We start from the raw sequence: 25,722 nt of genomic DNA on the forward strand, positions 1-25,722 counted from the left end.
TGTTTTTTAAATCCAAGTCTGTCATAGTAAGAAGCATGCCAGTAGTCAAATAAGAGCATTATAATTTTGTATTTGTTTTTATAGATATGCCTTAAAATGTAACATAAGCTTTCTTTTGCATTGAAGTAATTTGTTTCTATTTTTCTCTTTCTTCTTCTTGCCTCTTTATGAAGGAGTCAGTCACTGCCAACACAAAGTTAAGAAAGCTAGGCGCTTCCTTCCTTTGGTCTTCTGTTCCCATGAACCTCCTTCTGCGGGTACTGCACTCATTTGCTCAGGCTCTTTTTAACCAGAGCATTCCCAGCAAGCGGCTCTAACTAGATGCTTGTAGATTGTCCCAAGCAAAGCACACCTTTGCTGAACACGAATTATCTGTTGTCTGTTGCCCAGCTCCGACCTGGGGCACAGGCTCATGTCTGACAGTCTGTGGGCTGCTTTCTTGATACAAGACCGTTTGCCTGTTGATTGTTTTTTAAATGCATGACAGGCAAAGAAGTAGCTTTTACCACTTTGATTTGTATTTTAGTGGAAGGACCATGGTTTATATCATGGATTCTGTTATTGCACACAACAGAATGAAGAATGGTCAGAATAAGCCCCAGCATCTGCTTTCCATGTGAGGCAGCATGGAAAGAGACACTGCAGAGCAGGGGCCAGGAAGGCCATGGGGGAGTTTTCAAGAAAGTGGATGTGATTTGTGTTAATTGGGCCAAGCACTGCACAAGTGTAAGTAGAACTTCTGACAGGATACTTGTCAGCAGAATTTCAAGTCCTGCACTCCTCACGGCAGTTGCGCCAGGACCACATCAAATAGAATCCAGGGGCTCACTAGAAAGGCCATGCTGAAGGATGCCCCCACCTATGATTTAGCATCCACATCTGCGACTCATTCCCATTTTTATCTAAGATGGTGCAGATTTCCTTTGAGGGAGATAGGAGCCGTTTTAAACATTTGACTGTGTGAGGCAATTTAATTAATTTGGCTTAGTGCAGTAAAACCCTGCCTAAATTCTAAATTCCACAGTACTGTCCTGTAGCTGTGTGTAATGGGCTGGCAGCTTGACACTTGGCATGACGCTCTTGATTAAACAAATAAACTTTTTACCTTTGGAATGAGTCTGGGGGTGGGGGAGATGTTTTATTTTCCTTACACTTTGGTTTACTTGTCATTTTAATAGTGTCTTTCCCTCTCTCCCCTCCCTCTTTCCTCCCCTCTGTCCCCATCTTCCTCTCTTTGCATGCCACCTGGATCTACAGATGAAATTAGTGGGGACGGTAATATTTACTTTCACATTTGTGTTACTGTTAGATAAGTATTTATTGGTATAAATATAGTTCAGTCTTTAATGAAAGGCAAAGTGTGATTTTTAGTCGAGCAGAGCAATTGTGTGTGTGTGTGGGGGGGGGGATGATGTGAACGAGTGACCTCTTCAAATTGTTTAGGGTTTTGACATGGAAGGGATCACTGTTTCTTTATCATAGTTCAATAGTTTCTTTGAGTTAAATATTCATAGTGGATTTTCTGGGTTTTGTTATTCAAACTTTAGGGTTCTAGAAAAAAATTTTAAAACAATATCATTCACCAAGATTAGCTGGACACTATTTCTCCAGTGTGCTATGTATATATGGCAATTCTTAGTTTGGAAATGAAGTTGTGGGTGGGAGAAAAGCAATCGTGTGTGACCGTTCACACAGACTAAACATGATCAGAGTAATGCCACCAGCAGAGACAGTGAGTCTTTCATTTAATTATAGGGATAGCAGATAATAAAGTAGACATTTTAAAGTCATGTTTTGTGTCTTTTATTTCCACTTGCTACTTGCATGAATTTTTGTCTTTCCTATTAAAGATGTAAGGTTTTCTTAATAAAGGGACATTGCAGGTTTATTTTTGTCACAATTAAATGAAAGAGTATTATCACTGGAGAGTTTTACATATGTTAGTTTTGTGTTAGGAACGCTTCTTGAACATAGTGAGCAAAGCACTGTTGTAAAAGATCTGAACTGAACCTGCCTTTGAATGATGCGCCTTCATGGGACTCAGGGCTGTGAAGATTCGAACTGTGTTTCTAGATTGCCCTCTCGGTAGTCAGCAAGTTAGTAGCCTGTGTTCATGCGCATTACTCATGATTCCTAATTCTCCCAGAGAAGAGATGAAGAATATCAATGGGTGTGGCCTTCACTTTTTCTTTCTTTTTTTTTTAAATTTTTTATTTGTAAAAAGGAAACATTAACTAAACCATAGGATAAGAGGGGTACAACTCCACACAGTTCCCACCACCAGAACTCCGTATCCCATCCCCTCCCCTGATAGCTTTCCTATTCTTTAACCCTCTGGGAGCATGGACCCAAGGTCATTGTGGGGTGCAGAAGGTGGAAGGTCTGGCTTCTGTAATTGCTTCCCTGAGGAACATGGGCGTTGACAGGTCGATCCATACTCCCAGCCTGTCTCTTTCCCTAGTGGGGAAGGGCTCTGGGGAAGCAGGGCTCCAGGACATATTGGTGGGGTTGTCTGCCCAGGGAAGTCTGGTCGGCATCCTGCTGGCTTCTGGAATCTGGTGGTTGAAAAGAGAGTTAACATACAAAGCCAAACAAATTGTTGACCAATCCTGGACCTAAAGGCTGGAATAGTGCAGATGAAGAGTTGGGGGGGGGGGGTCCTCTATTTTGTAGATAGCTAGCAGGTCCTCACTTTTTCTAGGTGATGAAACTGGTGCTGTGGGAATTGAGACTAACTTGTGTCGGGCTGTTAAAAACAAGGAATGTGGTTAATGTCTCAGGTGCCACCCTGGTACATCCCCTGTTGCCCCATCCTGTCACCAAGTGACCCATAAAGTGATGCTGAGCAAGTTACTTTGCCTTTTTGCGTCTTCATCTATAAAAGGAAGGTCTCTATGGTGGCTGTGAGAATTGCTATAAAAGCATAAACATTTAAGTAAATGCCAACAAACAAATGGCCGTTATCACATTACTTATGTGTGTGTATTGTCCACAGTTTAATGTCTCAGAACAGTGAATTGGGTAGACAAGTATTATTATTGTCCCCAAGGAATAAGGCAAACCCTGAGGGTTGGTCTATATGAGGGCTACACTGACTATAAGCCATCAGCTACAAGTGATTAACATTTCTTATTTGTTGGGGAAATGCAAAGAAGTATAATAGTATTTGTGGCATCAAATCTGTGAGTTTCGCTCTTTGTTGTCTATGAGCTTTTTGTTGTCATAGTCACACCATCCATTAGGTAGTGTCTGGCAGCTTTCCTGATGTAGTGTGAACAGCACTGTTAGGGGTTATAGCAGGGACTGTATTATTTGGCAAAATCTAAATATTTTTCTCTCTGCTTTTTTTTTCCCCCTTTTTGTTGCCCTTGTTGTTTTTTTATTGTTGTAGTTATTATTGTTGTTATTAATGCCATCATTGTTAGATAGGACAGAGAGAATTGGAGAGAGATGGGGAAGACAGGGGGAGAGATAGATACCTGCAGACCTGCTTCACCACCTGTAAAGCCACTCCCCTGCAGGTGGGGAGATGGGGGCTTGAACCAGGATCCTTATGCTGGTCCTTCCACTTTGCGCACGTGTGCTTAACCTGCTGTGCTAGTGCCTGACTCTGCTTTTTATGGAAAGAATTTGCTAGCCCCTGACTGAAGTCCTGTGCTTCATAAATCACAGAGCAGAGCTAGGCCTTTCCTGACTTCCTATAGAAGCGCTCTTCTCCTTGTCTTCTAAAGTCTCTGCTAGGGGCACCTCAAAGTTATCCAGGGTGGATGGGTAAGCAGCATGTCACTGCAGAGATCCTGCCATGTGTGGTGATAACACTCAGACTGCCCGGTGACAGGAGCAAGTTGTCAGAATCCAGTACCCAGACAAGGCGCAAAGGCCCCCAGGGGACAGGAAAGGTGTAGTGGCAGAATCACTTTGCAGCCACTTATATGGGAAATGCAACATCTTGTTAGCTCTCCAGAAGCCTGCAACCTAAATGCTTGATCATCATTTATGTGCAGGGCAGTGTCTCCCTTTAATCGGTAACCCTTATAACAACCCCACAGAGCAGACACAAGCTCATTTTATATAGAGAGATACCGTGTGAACAGACATGTGAATGGCAGGTCCCCAAGAGTACAGTGGGGACCTATTCTCTCTCTCTCTCTCTCTCTCTCTCTCTCTCTCTCTCTCTTTGTTTCCAGGGTTATTGCTGGAGCTTGGTGCCTGTACTACAACTCCACTCTCCTGGAGGCTTTTTTTTTTCACCCTTTTGTTGCCCTTATTGTTTTGTTGTTGTTGTGATTATTATTGTTGTTGTTATTGATGTCATTGTTATTGGATAGGACAGAGAGAAATGGAGAGAGGAGAGGAAAACAGAGAGGGAGAGAGAAAGATAGACACCTGTAGACCTGCTGCACCACTCGTGAAGCGACATTCCATGCAGGTGAGGAGCCAGGAGCTCAAACCAGTATCCTTACCTGGTCCTTGAGCTTGGTGCCGTGTGCACTTAACCTCCTCACTACCTCCTGACCATGGGGACCTGTTTCTAGGACCTATACCTCTGTCCTTGACATCTGTACCTTGTACTAGCCTGGTGTGGGTATAATATAGTCTCCAATGTGTTGTTATATGCACTTGTCATTTTTCTTTTTCTTTGGCAGAAAGAAATTAAGAAAGAAGGGGGAGATAGGAAGATAGAGATACCTACTGCACTGCTTCACTTCTTGTGAAGCTTCTCCCCACATTGCAAGTGGGGACCAAAGACTTGAGCCAGGTCCAGATCCATGACCATGACCATGGCAGTGTGTGCACTCTAGCAGGTGTGCCACCGTGCGCCCCCTGCTCTTGCTTTTTCATGAGAACCTTCTTTCTGCAGGACTGACTTATGTGCTGAGAATGTAAGTGGTAGAAAATATTCAAAATCGTGCCCCCACAGGGGGTAGGTAGAGATGAAGCAGCAGGGTAAGCAGTTAAGTGGTAGTGAAAAGGGACTAAGGAAACAGGCAGTGTGATGAGGGTAACAGGGATGGAGGAGCAAGTTCATTTGAGGAAGGAGGTCAGATTAGCTGACCCTTGGCCGAAATCAGAATCATCTCTGTGCCAGCTTGAGCTTTGGTGCATGGTGAGCCTTCACTAGAGGTCACAGCTTCACTGTAGGGGCAGTTGGCGCCCTCCTATGACAGTCCACTATCCCCAAAGAGGCCTGTGCCTCCCCTGCTCCCCAGTAGTCACAAGGTGACTATCTGTGAAGTGATAGCCTATAACACTTTTAAGAGGCAAGCAGGAATTCTGGAAAGAAAGTTGGTAGAATCTTGCCCCCCTGGGGTCAACTAGTATGTCTTACCTTTCTCTCTAAAGGTATGTACTCTATGTGAAAGAAGATAGTTCAGGGTGAGTCTGCTATTGGCAGGATTTCTACCCTACTTGCTTTAGCTTTCTGAGCCTACTGAATTCCAGAATAAGGTTAATGACTAGCCAGTACCTGTGTGCCTTGTCTTGTTTCCACTGATTTGCCTAGTGAATTCATCTTACATGTGGTGCTTTCTTTACTCGTGCCTTTTCCAACTGCCCCTTCTGTCCCCAAATGTCACTTAACAATGTCTTTTGATAAATCTTCTTACACAGAAGCAAAGCAGTAGGTTTATACCATGCCAATTTACTCTCCTTAAAATTCACTGGAGAAAAATACAAATCCCACTAGGGAAAGACAGAAACAGGCTCGGGGTATGGATCAACCTGCCAATGCCCATGTCCAGCAGAGAAGCAATTACAGAAGCCAGAACTCCCACCTCCAGCACCCCCAAAAGAATTTTGGTTCATATTCATATTTTGGTTCAAGGGCTTTGGAATCCAATTCATTCAGGACCCAGAGAGAGAAGAGTCAAAAAGGAAGGACATTGAAGAGCAGTAATAAGTATATGTGTGACTTAAAATGGAACAGAGGGCAGGATCTTAGGAAAAATCAATAGTTATGTAAGTAATAGTCAATCCATATCTGTGACCTTGGGAGAACCACTGCAACTTCCAGTGGAGGGAATGGGGACACAGAACTCTAATGTGTGGAATTGTACCCCTGTTATTTTGTAATTTTGTAAACCACTGATTAAAAAAATAATAAAAATTTTAAAAATAAAATAAATGCCTAAAAGTACAGAAATAAAACTTTGGAAAGGTTGAAATGTTTCCTTTTATCCTCTAAATATCATTTATGAATGTGTAAGAAAAATGTAGAATATATATCTGTCATACAGGATTGATTATCACATATTTAAATATGCTAAATGTTCTTAAGGAAAATGCCAGCTGAATTTGCTTCCTTAATCACTTTAATTAAGAAATGAGTTCTCCCCACTGCTCTCAGGGGTGAGCTTTATTGTTGTAACAGTAGTATATGTAATGATTAACATCCTAATGAACAGTTTCCATTTTCTATTTCCTCTGGTTCCTATATTTAATAACCGAATGAACAGTGCAGTACAGAAGAAAGAACTTCCAGCTTTTAGTTTCTGAGGTGAAAGGTGGACTCCAGATTAAATTTTCAAAGTCATTTTCCCGAGATAGTACCAGAGAACTCTCACTACTAATCCTCCACGGCCCAGAATTATTTAATCCTTATACCTGGTACAGCTAAAAAAATTTCCTCTTTCCACGGAGAAAAATAAAGATGGGCACAGGGGCCGAGTGGTGGTGCACCTGGTTAAGTGCACATGTTACAATGCACAAGAACCCAGGTTCAGGCCCCCGGTCCCCACCTGCAGGGGCAAAGTTTCACAAATAGTGAAGCAGAACTGCAGGTATCTATCTCGCTCCATCTATATCTCCTCCTTCCTCTCAGTTTCTGGCTGTCTCTATCCAATAAATAAATAAATAAAAGATAATACAAATTTTTTTTTAAATTTAAGATGGACAGTTTAAGTGATTTTTCAGCGTAATTGTCATCTAAATAGTTTCCTTCAGATGGGAAGTAGTTTCCTCTCCTGTTATGGTGGTGGACTTTTAAGCTGCCACATTACTGAGAGGAAAAAGTAGGAATATTGGAGCTCCTTCATGATATTAAAGGGGGAACAAAAGCTTGATTATTATCTTTGTTCTTATTTTCTTCTCAGTCTTTTCTCAGTGTTGACATTAATGTATATCCTTCAGACGTAAGTGAAAGGTTGTATTAGGCTGATTCCTGGGTCCCTTTCTCCCTGAACAAATGAAATGAACCTGCCCAGCTGATATTAAAAACAGGGCTGCCAGTTTTGTTTTCTGCAGTCTAATTATGAATGACGTCTGAGACCGTGTTATTGAGGTATACCTGGTCTGGTCTGGAGAAAGATCTCAGTAGAAAACTGCAGTTCTAACATATGCTTAGTATAGTTGAGGGCTTGCTTTATAGTCAGTATAGATTTGTGGAGTTCTGCACATAGTTGTTTTATGTTAAGTTTTCTTAAGAGCTTTCTATGCGGGAGTCAGGCGGTAGAGCAGTGGGTTAAGCACACGTGGTGCAAAGTGCAAGGACCAGTGTAAGGATCCCGGTTCGAGCCCCTGGCTCCCCACCTGCAGGGGAGTCGCTTCACAAGCGGTGAAGCAGGTCTGCAGGTGTCCATCTTTCTCTCTCCCTCTCTTCCCCTCCTTTCTCCATTTCTCTCTGTTCTATCTAATCAACGACGACATCAATAAAACAAGAATAATAACTACAACAATAAAACAAGGGCAACAAAAGGGAAAATAAATAAATATTTTTTAAAAAGTAAAAAAAAAAAAGAGCTTTCTATGCTAGCTCTGTTTGCTCACTGAAAAAACAAGTCTTGTGCTATAATTTATTGGACCATGATATCACTTTCCTTTCTAGAAATGAATTGTGTATGAGTGTGAATTGAGAAATAATAGTGTTTTAAAAGCATGATATCATAGCAGGGGATTTAGGAAGAGCATATTGCCTTTTCAAATTACATTAAAGTGCAAGAGGCCAAACCAATAACCTCATCTAATATGTCTGTTTCCTTTCCTGCAGAAACAGATGACTATGCTGAGATTATAGATGAAGAAGATACTTACACTATGCCCTCAAGTAAGCTGACTCCTGATTATTTTTGTTGTTGTTCAAATACTCACCTTTTAAGATTTTTAGAGGTTTTTTTTTTATCCTTTTAGAATTTTGTAAAATATCTCACTGAGTGCATAAACAGTAGTCTTTTCAGCCTTTAGAATTCTAGATTGCATATTGAATTCTGGCAGAAGCCTAAAATGTAAACATTTATAAGTCTGTTTAATTACCAGGTTATTGTTTGTTTTATTTCGATTTTCTGATTCTATGATAATGTAAGTTTTAAGGATTAGAGTATTTCTTCTCTGTTAAAATAGTGAGTATTATTTAAAGCTACACACACATATACTCATTTCTTGAATATGTGACTCACATTTCCCTTTTAATTTGGTTATTTATTGCCCTTGACTGGCCAGTACAAAGCACTTCCCACAACCAGTCCACACATGGGGACTGGGAGTGCCTGACATTTTGTGTCCTTCCTGAAGCCTGCCTTTCTTTATCTTGTGCTGCTCATTAAGTGGGGAACAATCTGGAAGCTCCAGGTCTTACATTGAAGTATATAACTCAAGATGTTAAGTCAGAGTAAAAGAAAAAAAAAATTAAGCCTATCTTCTTCCTAAAGAGACTGAAGCCAGAATCTACCTTAGTAAAGCAACATCTGCTATTCGGATTTCAGCAGAGCTATTCTTTTCATGACAAATATACTTTACCCTGTGGTATAAGTATTTTAAAAGATGCTTTCATATAGATTTTTATTTTTATTTTTATTTTGAAGAAATATTGGGCTGGAGAGACAGAACTCTGGTTATTACAAAGGGCCTTTCCTGCCTGAAGCAGCAAAGGTGCCAGATTCAATCCCTAACCCTATCATAAGTCAGAGCTGAGGAGGGTGCTGGTTTTTAAAAAAAAAAAAAAAAAGCATTGAAAAAATATTGCCAAAATTAAAAGAGGCACCCACCCCCCTCCACCCACTGCATTGTCGGGGCGGGGGGGGCACTCCTTTCTCCCCTTCCAAAAACTCCTCTAATAGATAAAGTAAATCCAAACAGAGGCAGGAGCTAGAACTTAATATATATTTGACTTGGAGTAGCAGTTTAAACAAAAAAAAAGTTTAGATTTAAGTTTAAACTTTTTAGGCTAGCCATTTACATTTTGTACTTTGCTGCAGATGATTCCATCACTTTTTACATATTTATTACATTTAATTTATTGCACTTAATAGCCAACATGACTACCTTTTATCCAGACCCCCACAAAAAAAATGAGTTGTCATTAGGAATTTGAGGCAGAAAGCCTTAACTGCTCTTCAGATAACTAAGTTAGCATGAAGCTACTACATTTTTGTGCTTAGTTCTATTTTTTTCATTACGTTCATGGCTAGAATATTTAGCAACGTAAATTTTACTGAATGTACTCTCCTAGTTTATTGTTGTTGATCTAACTGCTGTTAGTTATGTCTAAGCAAGGTCTTCAATTTTTTTCTCTCTTAATTGCAATACAGAAAGCTATGGAATAGATGAAGGTAACAGGATTCCCTTAAAATACTGCATTTGCTTGCAATTGCAACCTGTGGAATGAAATGGGATGTTTTGGTTTTCAGTTAACTTTTCTTTTAAACTATTTTTCATTGGTTTACTCATGCTGTTAAATCAGTGAACCACAAGCTAAAGTGATTTTAAAGAGGAAAATAGCCATCTGAAATTTGGGCTAAATTTTCTGTTTGATTTACAAGTTAATGGTAAACCACGGAGGAAGATCTTTAAATGTTTAGTTGCTGTATTTTATTCCATTGTTGACTACTTGAACAGAATATATACAACATGGCTTATGGAGTTGGATTTCTTGAATGGAAGAAATCAACACCAAGTAGTTCTTGTGATTATGATTCAATCTAGTAGGTCCCTAGGGGATATTTTCTTTCCATGTACTTCAACAACCTACTAAATAATTGGTTTTGTATAAATTACAGCAGCTTAATGCAATAATTAATTTGATTCTGATGATCCGCAAAATAAAAAATGTTCATCGTTTATTATGTGCTATGGTCAATCTGGATTCCAAATAATTGCATTTTGAAATTAATTTTTAGTATATGCCTCTTTAAACTCTTTTAGCTCCATAAATAATATAGATAGGATTGTAATGAAGTGGAAAACTCTTAAACTTTTAATACCTAGTCACTCTTGACACGATTTTTTTGTTGCCTCCATTTTATAAACTTTAGCAAAATAATTGCTTTAAGTAACAGAACGCTTCCATATATTAATACCTGAACTAATAGTGCTTGTTAATTAAGCATATAATGTAACACTTGAAGAAATTACTTAGACATCTATCTGGTAGATTAAAGTAGACATTCAAAAATTTGAAAGAAATCTCTTGTTCATGACAGCTAGCATTTTGCTAGTTCTACCAGTACCATAAATTATATAAGTTCTTTTTAAAATCTGTTTAAGAGATTTCCACTCAGTTTAAAACAATTTCACAAAATGATGTGCCCCAATGAGGCTTTTACTCGTGAAGTGAAATGTGTTAAGTGTTATTTCTACATCTGTAATACTGTATTTTTGATATATGGATCATGTCTTCCAGCGAGGGATTATGAGATTCAAAGAGAAAGAATAGAACTTGGGCGATGTATTGGAGAAGGCCAATTTGGAGATGTACATCAAGGCATTTACATGAGTCCAGTAAGTTATTTAAAACCTGGACCATTTTTCACTGTTTCTGCTTAAGTTACCTTTCACTTATTGTCATGAGTCTTCCTTTCCTTAAGTGCTTGCAGTTATCATATAAGTATTATATATATTTGACCTTACATGACATATTCAGGGAGCAAAACAGGAATATGTCTCTTAGATAGTCTTTGTAACTCCTAGGTCTGTTTCATACTCTGTAATTTCTCAACCTGTCCTCAGTCATCGATACTAAGGATGATCGTTCAATTGAGTAGAATTGACAGAGGATCAAAGTCCATAGCAAATTAAAATAAGCCTGCTTAATGGATTTTTTTTAAAGAGTGTTAATATATATATTTTATATACTGTAAAATTTGTTCTCTACATACCTCAGTGGGTTATTGTTGTTTAGTTTATCCACATAACTGCACCACTGCAGCAATTTTAGAGCATCTTCTTTATCTCCACAAGAAGCCCATCTTCACGAGCAATTATTTTCCATTCCACCCTTCCTCGAAGCTCCAAATAGTCAATGTCTACTTTGGCTTTTTTTTTTTTTTAATTTCTTTACTGGAGAATTAATATTTTACATTCAACAGTAAATATAGTAGTTTGTACATGCATAACATTCCCCAGTTTCCCATATAACAATACAACCCCCACCAGGTCCTCTGTCATCCTTCTTGGACCTGTATTCTCTCCACCCACCCACCCCAGAGTCTTTTATTTTGGTGTGATACGCCAATTCCAGTTCAGGTTCTACTTGTGTTTTCTTTTCTTTTCTTTTATTTGATTTGTTTTTATTTCTTTATTAGAGAATAAATGTTTTGCATTCAACAGTAAATACAATAGTTTGTACATGCATAACATTCCCCAGTTTCCCATATAACAATGCAACCCCCACTAGGTCCTCTGTCATCCTTCTTGGAACTGTATTCTCCTCACCCACCCACCCCCACCCCAGAGTCTTTTACTTTGGTGTGATACGCCAATTCCAGTTCAGGTTCTACTTGTGGGTTTTTTTGTTTGTTTGTTTTTTCTGATAATTGTTTTTCAACTTCTGCCTGCGAGTGAGATCATCCCATATTCATCCTTCTGTTTCTGACTTATTTCACTTAACATGAATTTTTCAAGGTCCATCCAAGATCGGCTGAAAACGGTGAAGTCACCATTTTTTTACAGCTGAGTAGTATTCCATTGTGTATATATACACCACAACTTGCTCAGCCACTCATCTGTTGGTGGACACCTGGGTTGCTTCCAGGTTTTGGCTATTACAAATTGTGCTGCCAAGAGCATATGTGTACACAGATCTTTTTGAATGGATGTGTTGGGTTCCTTAGGATATATCCCCAGGAGACGAATTGCAGGATCATAGGGTAGGTCCATTTCTAGCCTTCTGAGAGTTCTCCAGACTATTCTCCACAGAGGTTGGACCAATTTACATTCCCACCAGCAGTGTAGGAGAGTTCCTTTGACCCCACACCCTCTCCAGCATTTGCTGCTGTTCCCTTTTCTGATGTATGACATTTTCACAGGAGTGAAGTGGTATCTCCTTGTTGTCTTTATTTGCATTTCTCTGACAATCAGAGACTTGGAGCATTTTTTTCATGTGTTTCTCAGCCTTTTGGATCTCTTCTGTGGTGAATATTCTGTCCATGTCCTCCCCCCATTTTTAGATGGGGTTATTTGTTGTCTTGTTGTTGAGTCTGGCAAGCTCTTTACATATGTTGGTTATTAAACTCTTGTCTGATGTCTGGCATGTAAAGATCTTCTCCCATTCTGTGAGGGGTCTCTTGGTTTGAGTAGTGGTTTCTTTTGCTGTGAAGAAGCTTTTTAATTTGATGTAGTCCCATAGGTTTATACTTGCCTTAGTCTTCTTTGTAATTGGATTCGTTTCACTGAAGATGTCTTTAAAATTTATGCAGAAAAGAGTTCTGCCAATATTTTCTTCTAAGTATTTGATAGTTTGTGGTCTAACATCCAAATCCTTGATCCACTTGGAATTTACTTTTGTATTTGGTGAAATACAGTGGTTCAGTTTCATTCTTCTGCATGTTTCAACCCATTGTTTCCAACACCATTTGTTGAAGAGACTCTGCTTTCCCCATTTAATAGTCTGGGCCCCTTTGTCAAAGATTAGATGTCCATAGGTGTGGGGGCTCACTTCTGGGCTCTCAAACTCTATTCCACTGGTCAGTGTGTCTATTTATGTTCCAGTACCAAGCAGTTTTGATGACAATGGCCCTATAATACAGTTTGAGATCTGGGAGTGTGATGCCTCTGGTTCTGTTCTTTTTTCTCAAGATTGTTTTGGCAATTTTAGGTCTTTTCTGGTTCCAGATAAACATTTGTAGCATTTGTTCTATTCTCCTAAAAATGTGCTTGGGATCTTGATGGGGATAGCATTAAATTTGTAGATGGCTCTGGGTAGTGTATTCATTTTGATGATGTTAATTCTTCCAACCCATGAACATGGAATATCTTTCCACTTCTTTGTGTCTTTTTCAATTTCTTTGAGTAGTGACTCATAATTTTCAGTATACAAGTCTTTCACTTCTTTGGTTAGGTTTACTCCTAGATATTTTATTGTTTTTGTTGCTATAGAAAAAGGAACTGATTTCTGGATTTCAATTTCTTCTAACTTAGTGTTTGCATAGAGGAATGCCACTGACTTTTGAATGTTAATTTTGTAGCCTGACACCTTACTGTATTTCCTGATGATTTCCAAAAGCTTCTTGATGGATTCCTTAGGTTTTTCTGTGTATACTATCATGTCATCTGCAAATAGGGAGAGTCTGACTTCTTTTCTTCCAATCTATATGCCTTTAATTCCTTGCTCCTGCCTGATCCCTATGGCAAGAACTTCCAACACTATGTTGAATAGTAATGGTGATAGTGGGCAGCCCTGTCTAGTACCTGATCTGAGTGGAAATGCTTCCAGTTTTTCACCATTGAGTATGATGTTGGCTGTAGGTTTGCTATATTTAGACTTCACTATCTTCAGGAATTTTCCATCTATTCCCATTTTTTGTAGTGTTTTGATCATAAAGGGATGTTGGATTTTGTCAAAGGCTTTTTCTGCATCTATTGATATGACCATGTGGTTTTTGGTTTTGCTTTTGTTGATGTGGTGGATCACATTGATTGATTTACGTATATTAAACCAACCTTGCATGCCTGGGATAAACCCCACTTGGTCATGATGAACAATCTTTTTAATATACTGCTGTATCCGGTTGGCTAGAATTTTGTTCGGCACTTCCTGTGTTATCACTATTTCCTGATATTGTTGCCTAGATGAAACATCCCTAAAGTCGTGTCACCCTGGGGTGTAGATGGGTAGATGCTGACTCCTCCTCCTATGTTTCTTGGCTCTCTCTTCCTCACTCTGGAAAGTCTGTCTCCCAGGTTCTGTTGTGCTTCTCTCTTGCATAGTGGATCACCTAACACCCCTTAGGATTATTGCTTATGTTGTCTATCCCTAGTTCTCAGAGTATCTAGAAAAGCTTCTGGCACGTGGTAGGAAATAAATATGGAGTAAACAAATTGTCTGCATTATTTTATATGTATGTTTTCACCTTGTCTGGGGATCTTTTTTTTTTTTTTAATTTATTTCTTTTGGGGGAATTAATGTTTTCCATTCAACAGTAAATATAATAGTTTGTACATGCATAACATTCCCCAGTTTCCCATTTAACAATACAACCCCCACTATGTCATTTATCATCCTTCATGGACCTGTATTCTCCCCACCCTGTCTGAGGATCTTATGTAGCATTTTTTTTTTATTAGAAGGTTTATAGTTTATAGTACAGTTGTTGCACATGGGTACAATTTCCCATCTCATTATGATAGGTGTCTGCCAAACATTTGACCCCCTACTTAGGTCCTTTTCCATTATTATGTACCAGAATCCGATATCCCCCTCCCCTTCCCCCATCCCTGCTTTGCTGCAGCACACCAAACCAGTCCCTCCCTGCTTTGCTGTAGCACACCAAACCAGTCCCTCCCTGCTTTGCTGCAGCACACCAAACCAGTCCCTCCCTGCTTTGCTGCAGCACTCCAAACCAGTCCCTCCCTGCTTTGCTGTAGCACACCAAACCAGTCCCTCCCTGCTTTGCTGCAGCACACCAAACCAGTCCCTCCCTGCTTTGCTGCAGCACACCAAACCAGTCCCTCCCTGCTTTGCTGCAGCACACCAAACCAGTCCCTCCCTGCTTTGCTGCAGCACACCAAACCAGTCCCTCCCTGCTTTGCTGCAGCACACCAAACCAGTCCCGAGTTTTGCTTTGTGTTTCCCTTGTTCTTGTTTGTTTAGTTTTGCCCATGAGTGAGATCATCCCATATTTGTCCTTCTCTTTCTGACTTACCTCACTTATGCAGCATGTTTTTAAGATTTTAGAGTTCTGGTTGTTTCTAGAGCAGAATCTACATGCCTGTTATTAATATAGAGAACTTGCTTTGGCATCTTTGTGTGATTTTTCAATTTTCCTTACACAGGACAACCCAGTTTTGGCAGTCGCAATTAAAACATGTAAAAACTGTACGTCGGATAGTGTGAGAGAGAAATTTCTTCAAGAAGCCTGTAAGTTTATAGAAATTTTATTGGAACCTGCTTTGACATATTGTCTTTAAAATCCACACTGTCTTTATGGAGTAAAAAATAATGGTTTGATTTTCAGGAAACAATTGCATTTACTATCTTACCACACAAATGTCTGTGTTTATAGAAACATACATGTACAGGTTTTTTTCCAGGTAAGCCATGATGTTTGGGCTACAGAGGTGGGTTCATTTACTGTCTCTCTGTGCTTTGTTACCTGCTACCATTAGACATCTTGGCACTGGGAGTTGGCAGATTCAGCAATGACTACCAGTGATCTACCAGAGTTTAGACAGACAATGTCTGCTCCAGTGGAATGGAACTGCTAGTAAAGAATCCAGAACCACCTGACCAATCTCTGTGACTATTACTGTATACATCCTATGATCAAGATGTCCTGAAGTACTGTGTGAATGAATTGCTATTTTCTTATGAATACAGACTCTTGGAAAGCTAGAATCTTGTGTTCATTTGTACATTTCAGGCTCTTTCCCACCTGCTCATAAATGGAGATGTCCCTTCTTATCCTCAGGCCCTAGTTTACACCTCACACTATAGAGGAGCCTTTTATGACAACATATAAAGGAGACTTTGTTGGACTTACAAGAACTTAATGGTCTTGAGTATTTGTAATTAAGCATGCATTTTGTTTGCTTGTTTTTTCTTTCACTTGATAGGACAAAGAGAAGTTGAATAGGGAGGGAAAGACAGACAGAGAGACACCTACAGACCTGCTTCACTGCCCACGGAGCTTCCTCCCTATAGGTGGGGACCAGGGGCTTGCACGTGGTAGCATGTGCGTTCAGCCAGTTGTGCTACCACCTCACTCCTGACATACACTGCTTTGGAGTTATTATTGTCTCTACCTCTAGGCTGGAAAGTCCGTAGAGATAAGGATCATATCTGTTTTGCTCACTGCTGAGACCCAATGCCCAGAACAGAACAGAGGACATTGCTCAGAGGATTGAATCTTGTTATCCTGTATTACTATCACATTGAATGTATTTGTTCTGTTTTCCAGTTCAATAAATAGTCACCATGGAGCAATCCAATAAATTAATAAGACAGAGTAAATCATATTGTTACTTTATCAGATGAGAGAGCCTAGGCCAAAAAGAGAGAGAGACTGCTTCAGCCATCGTCTCACACCCTGTCAGATTACCTCTGAGGTTATTTGTGCAGTGTTTATTTCCAAAAATACATATTTTAGGGCAGGGGTAGATAGCATAATGGTTATGCAAAGAGACTCTCATGCCTGAGGCTCTAAAGTCCCAGGTTCAATTCCCTCCACCACCATAAGCCAGAATTGAGCAGTGCTCTGGTTAAAAAAAAAAAAAAAAAAGACTGTTTAAAAAAATACATATTTTAAATTTGATTATCTTTTTCTAAAATTTTCCCAGTGACTGATTTTTATATAGCTTTGGAATCATTCTACAATCAGCTATACGATTTTATAAGAGCTGTCAGCTCCAACTTTCTGTTTTCTTCTTTGTAAAAGTCACTCGACGTTTATTTCAAGGAAATAAGCTCAATTTTATTTCAGCTCTGTGACGTGATAGGAAAGCAGCTAGAGTAAAACTTGACTGAGCCTTACCGTATTGTACCTCAGTGAGCAGATAAAAGGTGAAATACTATGTGCCTACTGACTTGTAGTCAGCTTTCCAGACACTCATAATTACTAGAAAAACATCACAGCACACTTACATATGAGCTGAGCCTGATAAGATGGAATTTAGTGATACTTTTTAAAAAATTTTTTATTCATTTGATAGAGACAGCCAGAAATTGAGAGGGCAGGGGAGAAACAGAGAGACCCTGCCTGCAGCACAGCTTCATCACTTGGAAAGCTTTCCCCCTGGAAAGCTGGTGGATACTAGAGGCTCAAACCTGGGTCCTTGTGCACGGTAATACATGCACTTAACCAGATGCACCACCACCCAGCCCCATACGTTTTGGTTTTCTTCTAAGGTGTATGTTGTGTTTAAAAACTGTTAGGTATGTTACCTGATATAAGACAGTACTACCTTCGTAAAGTAAAAATGAAAAACAAACAAAAAAAAGTCTAGTGAGTCCCTTTCTTGGGATCTATTAGGAAGATTGAGGAACCAAAATTAAGGGTTTCAGTATGTGATCTCAAATGAGTATGACAAAACTTTGTGAGAAAGCAGTGTACTCTTTAGAGTGTTGGTTGGCTATGGGAAGCAGCAGAACAGTGGGAGCTGTCTACCCCAGACTGGGCCCCAGACACAGAGTCTACCGTGTACAGTTCATAATGGAAAGTGACCTCAGTGGTAAAGATTCTTGAAAACACAACATCTGAGGAATATTTGGATTTGTTTAGTTTATATAAGACATGCCAAATGAATGTCAGTGTGGCATTCAGATTTTCAAAGGGAATAGAAGATTACAGTCAGTAGTTAATAAAGGAGCCTGTAATATATAACAAGTGGCACAGGAAAACTTACCAGAACCACACAAATATGGGGACTGAGGAATTCTAGATTTAGAATTTTAATGTATATGCAGCAATCTTATTGTATGATGTCAGGTGTAAGTTGATTGTTTTTTAACAGAAGCAGAAAAGCATAGAGAGAAAATGAAAGACCATAGCACTGAAACTTCCTTCCGTGCAGTGAGGGCCAGGTGCAAACCCGGGGCACAAACCTGTGAGAGCAGCGCACTATCCAAGCGAGCTACTTCACCAGCCGACACAATTATATGCACCATCAGTTCCCTACCACTGGAAGGGTTTTTAAATACCTCAAACACATTGAAAATATAAGATAACTCAAATGGAACTAACCAGAATACTAATTTTTTTTTTTTTGTCCATTTCAAAGTCTTTCACAATTTACTGATAACATCAGATACCAGTTGTTTGGCAGCTTGTTAGGGATTTTAAAAGGTAAATGCTGCCGCTGACGTCTGATGACTTTGCTTGACATCATGAAATGAACCCTGTATTCATCCCCATAATGAAAATAAAATGTATTTCAGTAATACCTAATCCGGGTGCTTTGGAGCCGTTGCAGTATGTGACCTTTAAAGTTATTTGCAGTTTTAAGCTGCCCTGTGCCTTACTAATCCTCATATTCTCTGTGAACTACACAAGCTCCTGACATGATGAAGTGGAAACACAATTCACACTGAGAAAGTCCCATGAAATCCCGCAGAAATACATGTAGACATGTCTGCAGTGCCCTGTGAGCAGTCACATTTGGCGTCTGACCTTTCTGTGAGAAGAATATAGGACTGAAGCAAATGTGAGAAGGACATCTCTTTCAGAAAAGTCTTCCAGGGACCGGCTGGTGGTGCAGCCAGTTGAGCGCACATGTTACAATGCACAAGGACCTGGGTTTGAGGCCCCGGTCCCCACCTGCAGGGGGAAGGAAGGCTTTGTGAGTGGTGAAGCAGGGCTTGCAGGTGTCTCTCTGTCTCTTCCCCTTTCTGTCTCCCCCTCCCCTCTCTATTTCTGACTGTCTCTATCCAATAAGTAAATAAAGATAATACAAAAAAATTTTGAAAAGAAAGTGGGAGGGGAGAAAAGTCGTCCAAAGCTGATCATGATCACCTCTAAAGTAGGCCAAGTACAGGCAAAGAAAGAAGTCCTCAGTGGCGGATGCAGGAGGCTTTCTTGGACACCATGTTCGAGTGTAGGGTATCCTCTACACTATCCCTTTGACTTCAGTCCTCGAGTCAGATTTTGCTGACATTTCGGGTTGCAGTTTGTTGGGGGGCTGCTGGGGGTGTTTCTGTTTGTTTATGGTTTTTGCTATAAAATGTGTTGCTTAGTGAATTACACATATAACTTTCATATTTCCAGAGAAAACCCAAGAGTAGCCCTGTGCCAGATTTATCCGTAATAAGGAGAAAATGTTTTCTTAACCTTTGCTAACAACACATTCTTCCTTGGAAAATTGCTATAGTTCCACTGCTATAGTAACCATACCTCAGCCCGGGACATACCTTTCATTGTCAATAGATACTCACTGGGAGTTGGGCAGTAGCACAGTGGGTTAAGCGCATGTGGTCCAAAGCACAAGGACCAGCGGAAGCATCACAGTTCGAGCCCCCAGCTCCCCACTTGGCAGAGGAGTCGCTTCACAGGCGGTGAAGCAGGTCTGCAGGTGTCTGTCTTTCTCTCCCCCTCTCTGTCTTCCCCTCCTCTCTCCATTTCTCTCTGTCCTATCTAACAATGATGACATCAAGGATAACAACAATAATAACTACAACAACAATTTTAAAAAAACAACAAGAGGGAAAATAAATTATAAAAAAAATAGATACTTGTGAGCTGAACTGACTTAAGGAATTAATTTCAGAGTTTGCATATAATTCAGCCTTAAACCTTATTGAACTAGTGTACATAAAAATTGAGTTTTCAAATGATTTAACAAAAAATAATAATGATCACTCTTCTCTAGTAACAATGCGGCAGTTTGACCATCCTCATATTGTGAAGTTGATTGGCGTCATTACAGAGAATCCTGTCTGGATAATCATGGAACTGTGTACACTTGGAGAGGTACCGTGGTTCTTACATCTGATCTGTGGGATGGGCTGCCAACTTCTTTGCTCATGGTAACTGAAAGGCGGTCTCCCACTTAGTAGTCATTCAATGGATGTTCTGTTTAATATTCTTTGTTTAAGAAAGGAGAGTGTGAGTCTGCCCTGTGGCATGAATTCACAGAATATGAATTTAATGCCATTAAATTCCCCACATAAGTGGGGGCAGGGCAGTGAAACGTGTTAAAAAGCACAAGGACCCAGGGTCTAGTTCCCGGGCCCCACTTGCACAGGGAAAGCTTCTAGAGTAATGAAGCAGTGTTGCAGGTATCTCTGTCTTCCTATCTTTCCATTCTCTCTCAATTTCCCTTTCTCTATCCAATAAATAATTTTAAAAAAATAATGCATAATCTCATAGTTCAACACAGGCAACAGTATCTCCCTTCAACACAGATGTTATCAGAATTGTTGGTAGCAACAGATGACAAAGAGCTTCTTGTTTGTCCTCTCACGGGTGCTGTAATCCAAAAACAAACCCAGTGACTTGAGAATGAAAGAAACAGGGTTCATAATCTTTCGAGCAGATTATCACAAATTATCACATCATCTTTTAGAGAATTCCCTTTGCAATATCTTTGAGACCAACTGATATTAGTCAGAGTTTCTTTTAGACTAGCAGGGTGTGAGTGGCTGTCTTTGATGTTCTCTGGAATACTCTTTAAACATCGTGTCACCAGCACCTAGCAGCTTATTGGCAATGCAAATGTTAGTCTGCCCAGGCTCGCTGGATCAGGCCTGGTACAGCTTCCAGTCCGCATATGTGACTTTTTAATATTCTGATACCCACATTGAGTGGTGGTGTGAGGTGCAGGGGCAGAATGAGGCTGGTTCTGCTTCCCACTCTTTGCTCTTGCACTCCCACTTGCTTAGCAGGACACTGAGTTTTAGGGTACAGGTGAGCTAGGACACTGAGTTTTAGGGTACAGGTGAGCTGACATCATTGTATGTGCGGTTTCTTTGGATGGGAGCTGGGTCCGTTTAGTCTTCAGCTAGTATTTAGCAATATTTTATATATGTTTCTGTTCATTCCGTTGAAACCTATCTTTCTGTATTTTTCCTGAAATTTGTCTACAGTCATTAAGGTTTTACTTTTTACAAGAGTTTAAAATAAAGAACAATTTCTGAGAGTTGATGTTTTCGTTTATTAAACATTTATTAAAAGTGCCAGATAGTGAAGCCAGAACGTCATACATGCAAAGCATGTGTCTGTCTCTAGTCTGTTACATGTTTTATTACTAGAAGTGGGGAAGATTGATGCTATCCTCATTTAAAAATAAAATGGGGAGTCGGGCTGTAGCGCAGCGGGTTAAGCGTGGGTGGTGCAAAGCACAGGGACCAATTTAAGGTTCCCGGTTTGAGCCCTGACTCCCCACCTGCAGGGGGTCGCCTCACAAGTGGTGAAACAGGTCTGCAGGTGTCTATCTTTCTCTCCCCCTCTCTGTCTTCCCCCTCCTCTCTTCATTTCTCTCTGTCCTATCCAACAACTACAACAGTAAAACAACAAGGGCAACAAAAGGGAATAAATAAATAAATTATTTAAAAATAATAATAAAATAAAATGTATTTGAACAGTGTAATTTTGTATATAGCTCTTTAATAATTTATATTCTAGTTACTAATTATTTTTATTTCTCTATCTAACTATTCTAAAAGCTGAGGTCATTTTTGCAAGTAAGGAAATACAATTTGGATCTCGCCTCTTTGATCCTGTATGCCTATCAGCTCAGCACAGCTCTTGCATATCTAGAGAGTAAAAGATTTGTACACAGGTAAGACTATTGTGACACTGGTCACCTGCCTCTGGTGGCTGGGGGTGGGGGGTAGTTAAGCACCTTGTAGACCTTTGTACTGTCAGCCTTGGCTGTACACAGTTCTAGAAATTGTGCTGCAGGGAGTCGGGTGGTAGCACAGCGGGTTAAGCGCAGGTGGCGCGAAGCGCAAGGACGGGCTTAAGGATCCTTGTTCGAACCCCTGGCTCCCCACCTGCCCCTGCAGCACAATTCGCTTCACAGGCGGTGAAACAGGTCTGCAGTTGTCTTTCTCTCCCCCTCTTTGTCTTCCCCTCCTCTCTCCATTTCTCTCTGTCCTATCCAACAAGGACAACATCAACAACAACTACTACAACAACCTTAAAAAAACAAGGATAACAAAAGGGAAAATAAATAAATATTTAAGAAAAGGAAAGAAATTGTGCTGCAGATGTGCCATCCGCACAGTGTGCTGTGACATATTAACAAGATTTTCCCTTAAAAGGGAATCTGAAACATTTTGTTATCCCTTCTGCAAATCCTACTAAGAGCCTGTAAGTGGCACTAGAGCAGAGATCATGTGGACCTAAAACAGGCTGTTCTCTGACTTTCTTGGACACCAGTGCTTGGAGTGACATCTATTGATGGTTTCCATTTCATAGCCTAGGTCTCTAGTTGAATGCAATTAAAACCCCTGGCAGTTTGTCCAGAAATATCTAGACATTTTGTTATCTAGCATTTTAACAAATAGCATCAGCAAAAAGCATTGACAGTATTTGGGAGAGAGCACTAATATAGTTGAGTGTAAGGGTTTAACGCTGTATTTAAATTTGCTAACCCAAATTCTTCCTTCCCAGAGATATTGCTGCTCGGAATGTTCTAGTGTCTTCAAATGATTGTGTAAAGTTAGGAGATTTCGGATTATCCCGATATATGGAAGACAGCACTTACTACAAAGGTATGAAGTCAGAAGACAGAATAAAATGCAATCAGTGAATAATAAAATGAATAAATGCATAAAATCTTTAATGGCTTACAAAGGAGTAAGTCTCAAACACGTTCAGCTTTGTGCAGGAAGGTTAGCCTTCCCACAAATGACACTGGAGGAGTTGCTTGACCAAAGCCACAAAATAGGCTTGAGTTAAAGCCTCATTCCAAATTAATGTATAATTATCAACCATAAAGCTATACATACTGGAGAGGAAAAAAAAACCAAAACATAAGAGTAAGCTTTGGAGCTAAGGATAGGTTAGTCTTTTGACTCAGTACCAGAAATTATAGTCCACAAAAGGAAAAAAAAAGATTAATTGGGCCTTAATGAAATTAAATTTTTTGTTGTTGTTTTTCAAAAGAATGAAGAGCAGTGAGAATTTGAAAAGACAATGAGGGGGAAAGAAATGTTTGCAGATCACGTATCAAACTAGGACTAGTCTCTGGAGTATTAGAAAGAGAGGGCACCTAAGTCTCAAAAACAAGAATTAGAAAAATTGTGAAAAAATGAAGACAGATTTGACTAAAGAGCTTATATGGATGGTAAATAAGCACAGAAAGAGAAGTTTAACATCTCTACTCACTGGGGGAATGAAAAGTAAATTGACACTAAGTCAATGTGGCATACCTTGTAGAATGGCTAAGTAAGAAACGTTGGCAGTACCAAATATTTACAAAGATAAAGAAAGAATCCATTCCTCCTAAATCAGTGTAAAATGGTAAAGTGGTACTGCCAGTCTGGAAAGGAGTCTTGCAAGATTTTTTAAAAGTCAGACATTTGTGGTCCTGTAGGTGGCGTAATGATAAAGCTTTTGACTTGAAGCATGAGGTCCTGAGTTTGATGCCCAGCAGCACATGTGCCAGAGTGATGTCTGGTTCTTTCTCTCTCCTCCTATCTTTCTCATTAATAAATAAATAAAATCTTAAAAAAAAAAAAAAAAAAAACCTACTTTCTTTAAAAAAAAAAAAAAGTCAGACATTTACCTGCCATTCCACGCTGTAATCATACCCCTGTGTTTTTTTCCTGTGCCAGTTTATGTTTACACAAAGCGTGTATACAAACGTTAGATACTTCACAGCAGGTGGGCTTGAGCACTTTGGTTGGTGAAAGTAGTCGGGCTTGCAGGTCACTGGTTTGCTAACTATAGAGACTTTAAGCAGTTTGTTTTGAAACTTCCTCAGCCACTTTCCTTTGATTTTGCCCACCCTGAAATCAGACTGACTGGCTCTTTAAATTGTTATTGAGCAAATATTTGAGTGAATTACCATTTATCTAGTACTACAACTTAGGGTTCGGGTTGATCCGTATTATGCTGCTAGTATATGCTGCAGTTGTTAGTTCAATTCACAAACCCAATTTTTTATTTTATAATATTGCTTCTCTTTTCATGTGCTCATTGTATATTACTACCTACAACAAGTTTTTAGCAGTAATCTTATATCCTGTGAAAAGGAAGAGGAGCATCTTTGTCTCTCTGGCCTGGTTGGACAGGTGTAGACCCCACCTCTGGCAGCTGTTAATGTAGCTGGACTGGGGAGATTTGCCTGACACATCTAAACATCATTTTCAAAATAGAGCATACCAGGGGCCATTGTTTTTAGGATTTAAGATTATAATTGATATGAAATATCTACTTAGTATCCACAGGTTTCCCTTCAGCAGTGATTCAACTAAGATAGATAGAACATAACAACCACCACTGAGACTTTACTGTGTCTCTAGCTGACTGTTTTCAGCCTGTAGGTTGGGATTTGTTGTAGTAAACCATGAAGTGTCCTATGTTGCGGTCACAAGCTAATGCTATCAAGTGGGGATCCTTCTCATATCCCGGCTTCCTGCTCACGTTGTGATTTCCCTCCTCCAGGCTAGCCCCTCCTCACCATCAAATGACCTCACAATATCAAGGAAATGAAAAGGGATTCCCTTCCCCAAAAACTGAAATGTTCAGGGGATTAATGTCTTAAGCATAGAAAGCATGTCAAGTAACAAATAATGCAGCTAGAAAGTAGTTAAAAATATTAAGAGAAGGGCAGGGGTAGAAAGCATAATGGTTATGAAAGAGACTACTCTCATGCCTGAGGCTCAAAAAAACTAGGTTCAATTCCCCTGTATCATCATAAGCCAGAGCTGATCAGTGCTCTGGTGTAAAAAAAAAAAAAAAAAAAAAGAAGGAAAATATGTATCAAAAGAGATTTTCAGGTAGCTAGAATTGTTAGACACTTGAGCAGTGAACAGGGAAGTTTTACTTTCTAAAATTAAATCTTTCAGCTTCCAAAGGAAAATTGCCTATTAAATGGATGGCCCCAGAATCAATCAATTTCCGACGCTTTACCTCAGCTAGTGATGTGTGGATGTTTGGTAAGTGTTCTGAATTTTCCTGTGTGTTTTTTAAAAGTTTTGAATATCTTTATTTATTTATTGGATAGAGACCGCCAGAAGTTGAGAGTGAAGCGGGTGATAGAGAGGGAGAGAGACAGAGAGACACCTGCAGCCCTGCTTCACCACTCACAAAGTCTTCCCCCTGCAGGTGGGGACCAGGGGCTCAAACCTGGGTCCTTGTGCTTTGTAACGTCTGTGCTCACTCAACCGGGTGTGCCACCAGCCGGCTCTATGTGTATTTTATTATATTTCATGTACTCTACAAGATATTTAGCATAATCTTTTTTCAGAGTGTATTCGTTGGTTTGCCTTCATTAATGAATAACTGTCATACAGGTGTTGGTTGATACGTGGGTATAGTTTCTCATCTCCCTATGGCAAATGTCTGCAAAACACTCTCACTACCAACTTAGGTCCTTTTCTGTTAACATGTACCAGGGCCTTAAACCCCTTCCCTCCACTCCCAGAGTTCCGTGCTTTAGTGCAATGCACCACACTCAGTCCAGGTTTTGCTTTTTGTTTTCCCTCTCTGTCCTTGAATCTTCAGTTCTACAGATGAGTAAGTTCATTTGGCATTCATCCATCTCGTTTTGGTTTGTCTCACTTACTTCACTTGTTTCCCTCAAGCTCCATTCAAGATAAGGCAGAAGACATAGTTTCATCACTTTTAACAACTGAGTAGTATTCCATTGTGTATATATACTACAACTTTCTTAGCCACTCATCTGTCTTCG

General features: G+C 39.8%; 1 protein-coding gene across 23 annotated transcripts in view; it reads left to right on the forward strand.

The window, feature by feature from the left end:
- The window catches only part of PTK2 (protein tyrosine kinase 2), a 224,867-nt gene that overhangs the window by 147,042 nt on the left and 52,103 nt on the right, over positions 1-25,722 (forward strand). For 12 of the 23 annotated variants that reach the window (XM_060195947.1, XM_060195943.1, XM_060195936.1 and 9 more), the window contains 10 exons: positions 174-257; positions 1,258-1,275; positions 7,985-8,041; positions 9,522-9,542; positions 10,613-10,710; positions 15,202-15,286; positions 19,729-19,829; positions 21,524-21,639; positions 22,476-22,576; positions 24,878-24,967. In XM_060195947.1, coding sequence (XP_060051930.1) covers positions 174-257; positions 1,258-1,275; positions 7,985-8,041; positions 9,522-9,542; positions 10,613-10,710; positions 15,202-15,286; positions 19,729-19,829; positions 21,524-21,639; positions 22,476-22,576; positions 24,878-24,967 — 771 coding nt within the window. The remainder of the gene's footprint in view (positions 1-173; positions 258-1,257; positions 1,276-7,984; positions 8,042-9,521; positions 9,543-10,612; positions 10,711-15,201; positions 15,287-19,728; positions 19,830-21,523; positions 21,640-22,475; positions 22,577-24,877; positions 24,968-25,722) is intronic. The other 11 variants (XM_060195935.1, XM_060195942.1, XM_060195940.1 and 8 more) reach the window with 5 other exon arrangements.

The sequence above is a fragment of the Erinaceus europaeus genome, chromosome 8 (genome assembly GCF_950295315.1).
Source record: "Erinaceus europaeus chromosome 8, mEriEur2.1, whole genome shotgun sequence".
Classification (NCBI taxonomy): domain Eukaryota; kingdom Metazoa; phylum Chordata; class Mammalia; order Eulipotyphla; family Erinaceidae; genus Erinaceus; species Erinaceus europaeus.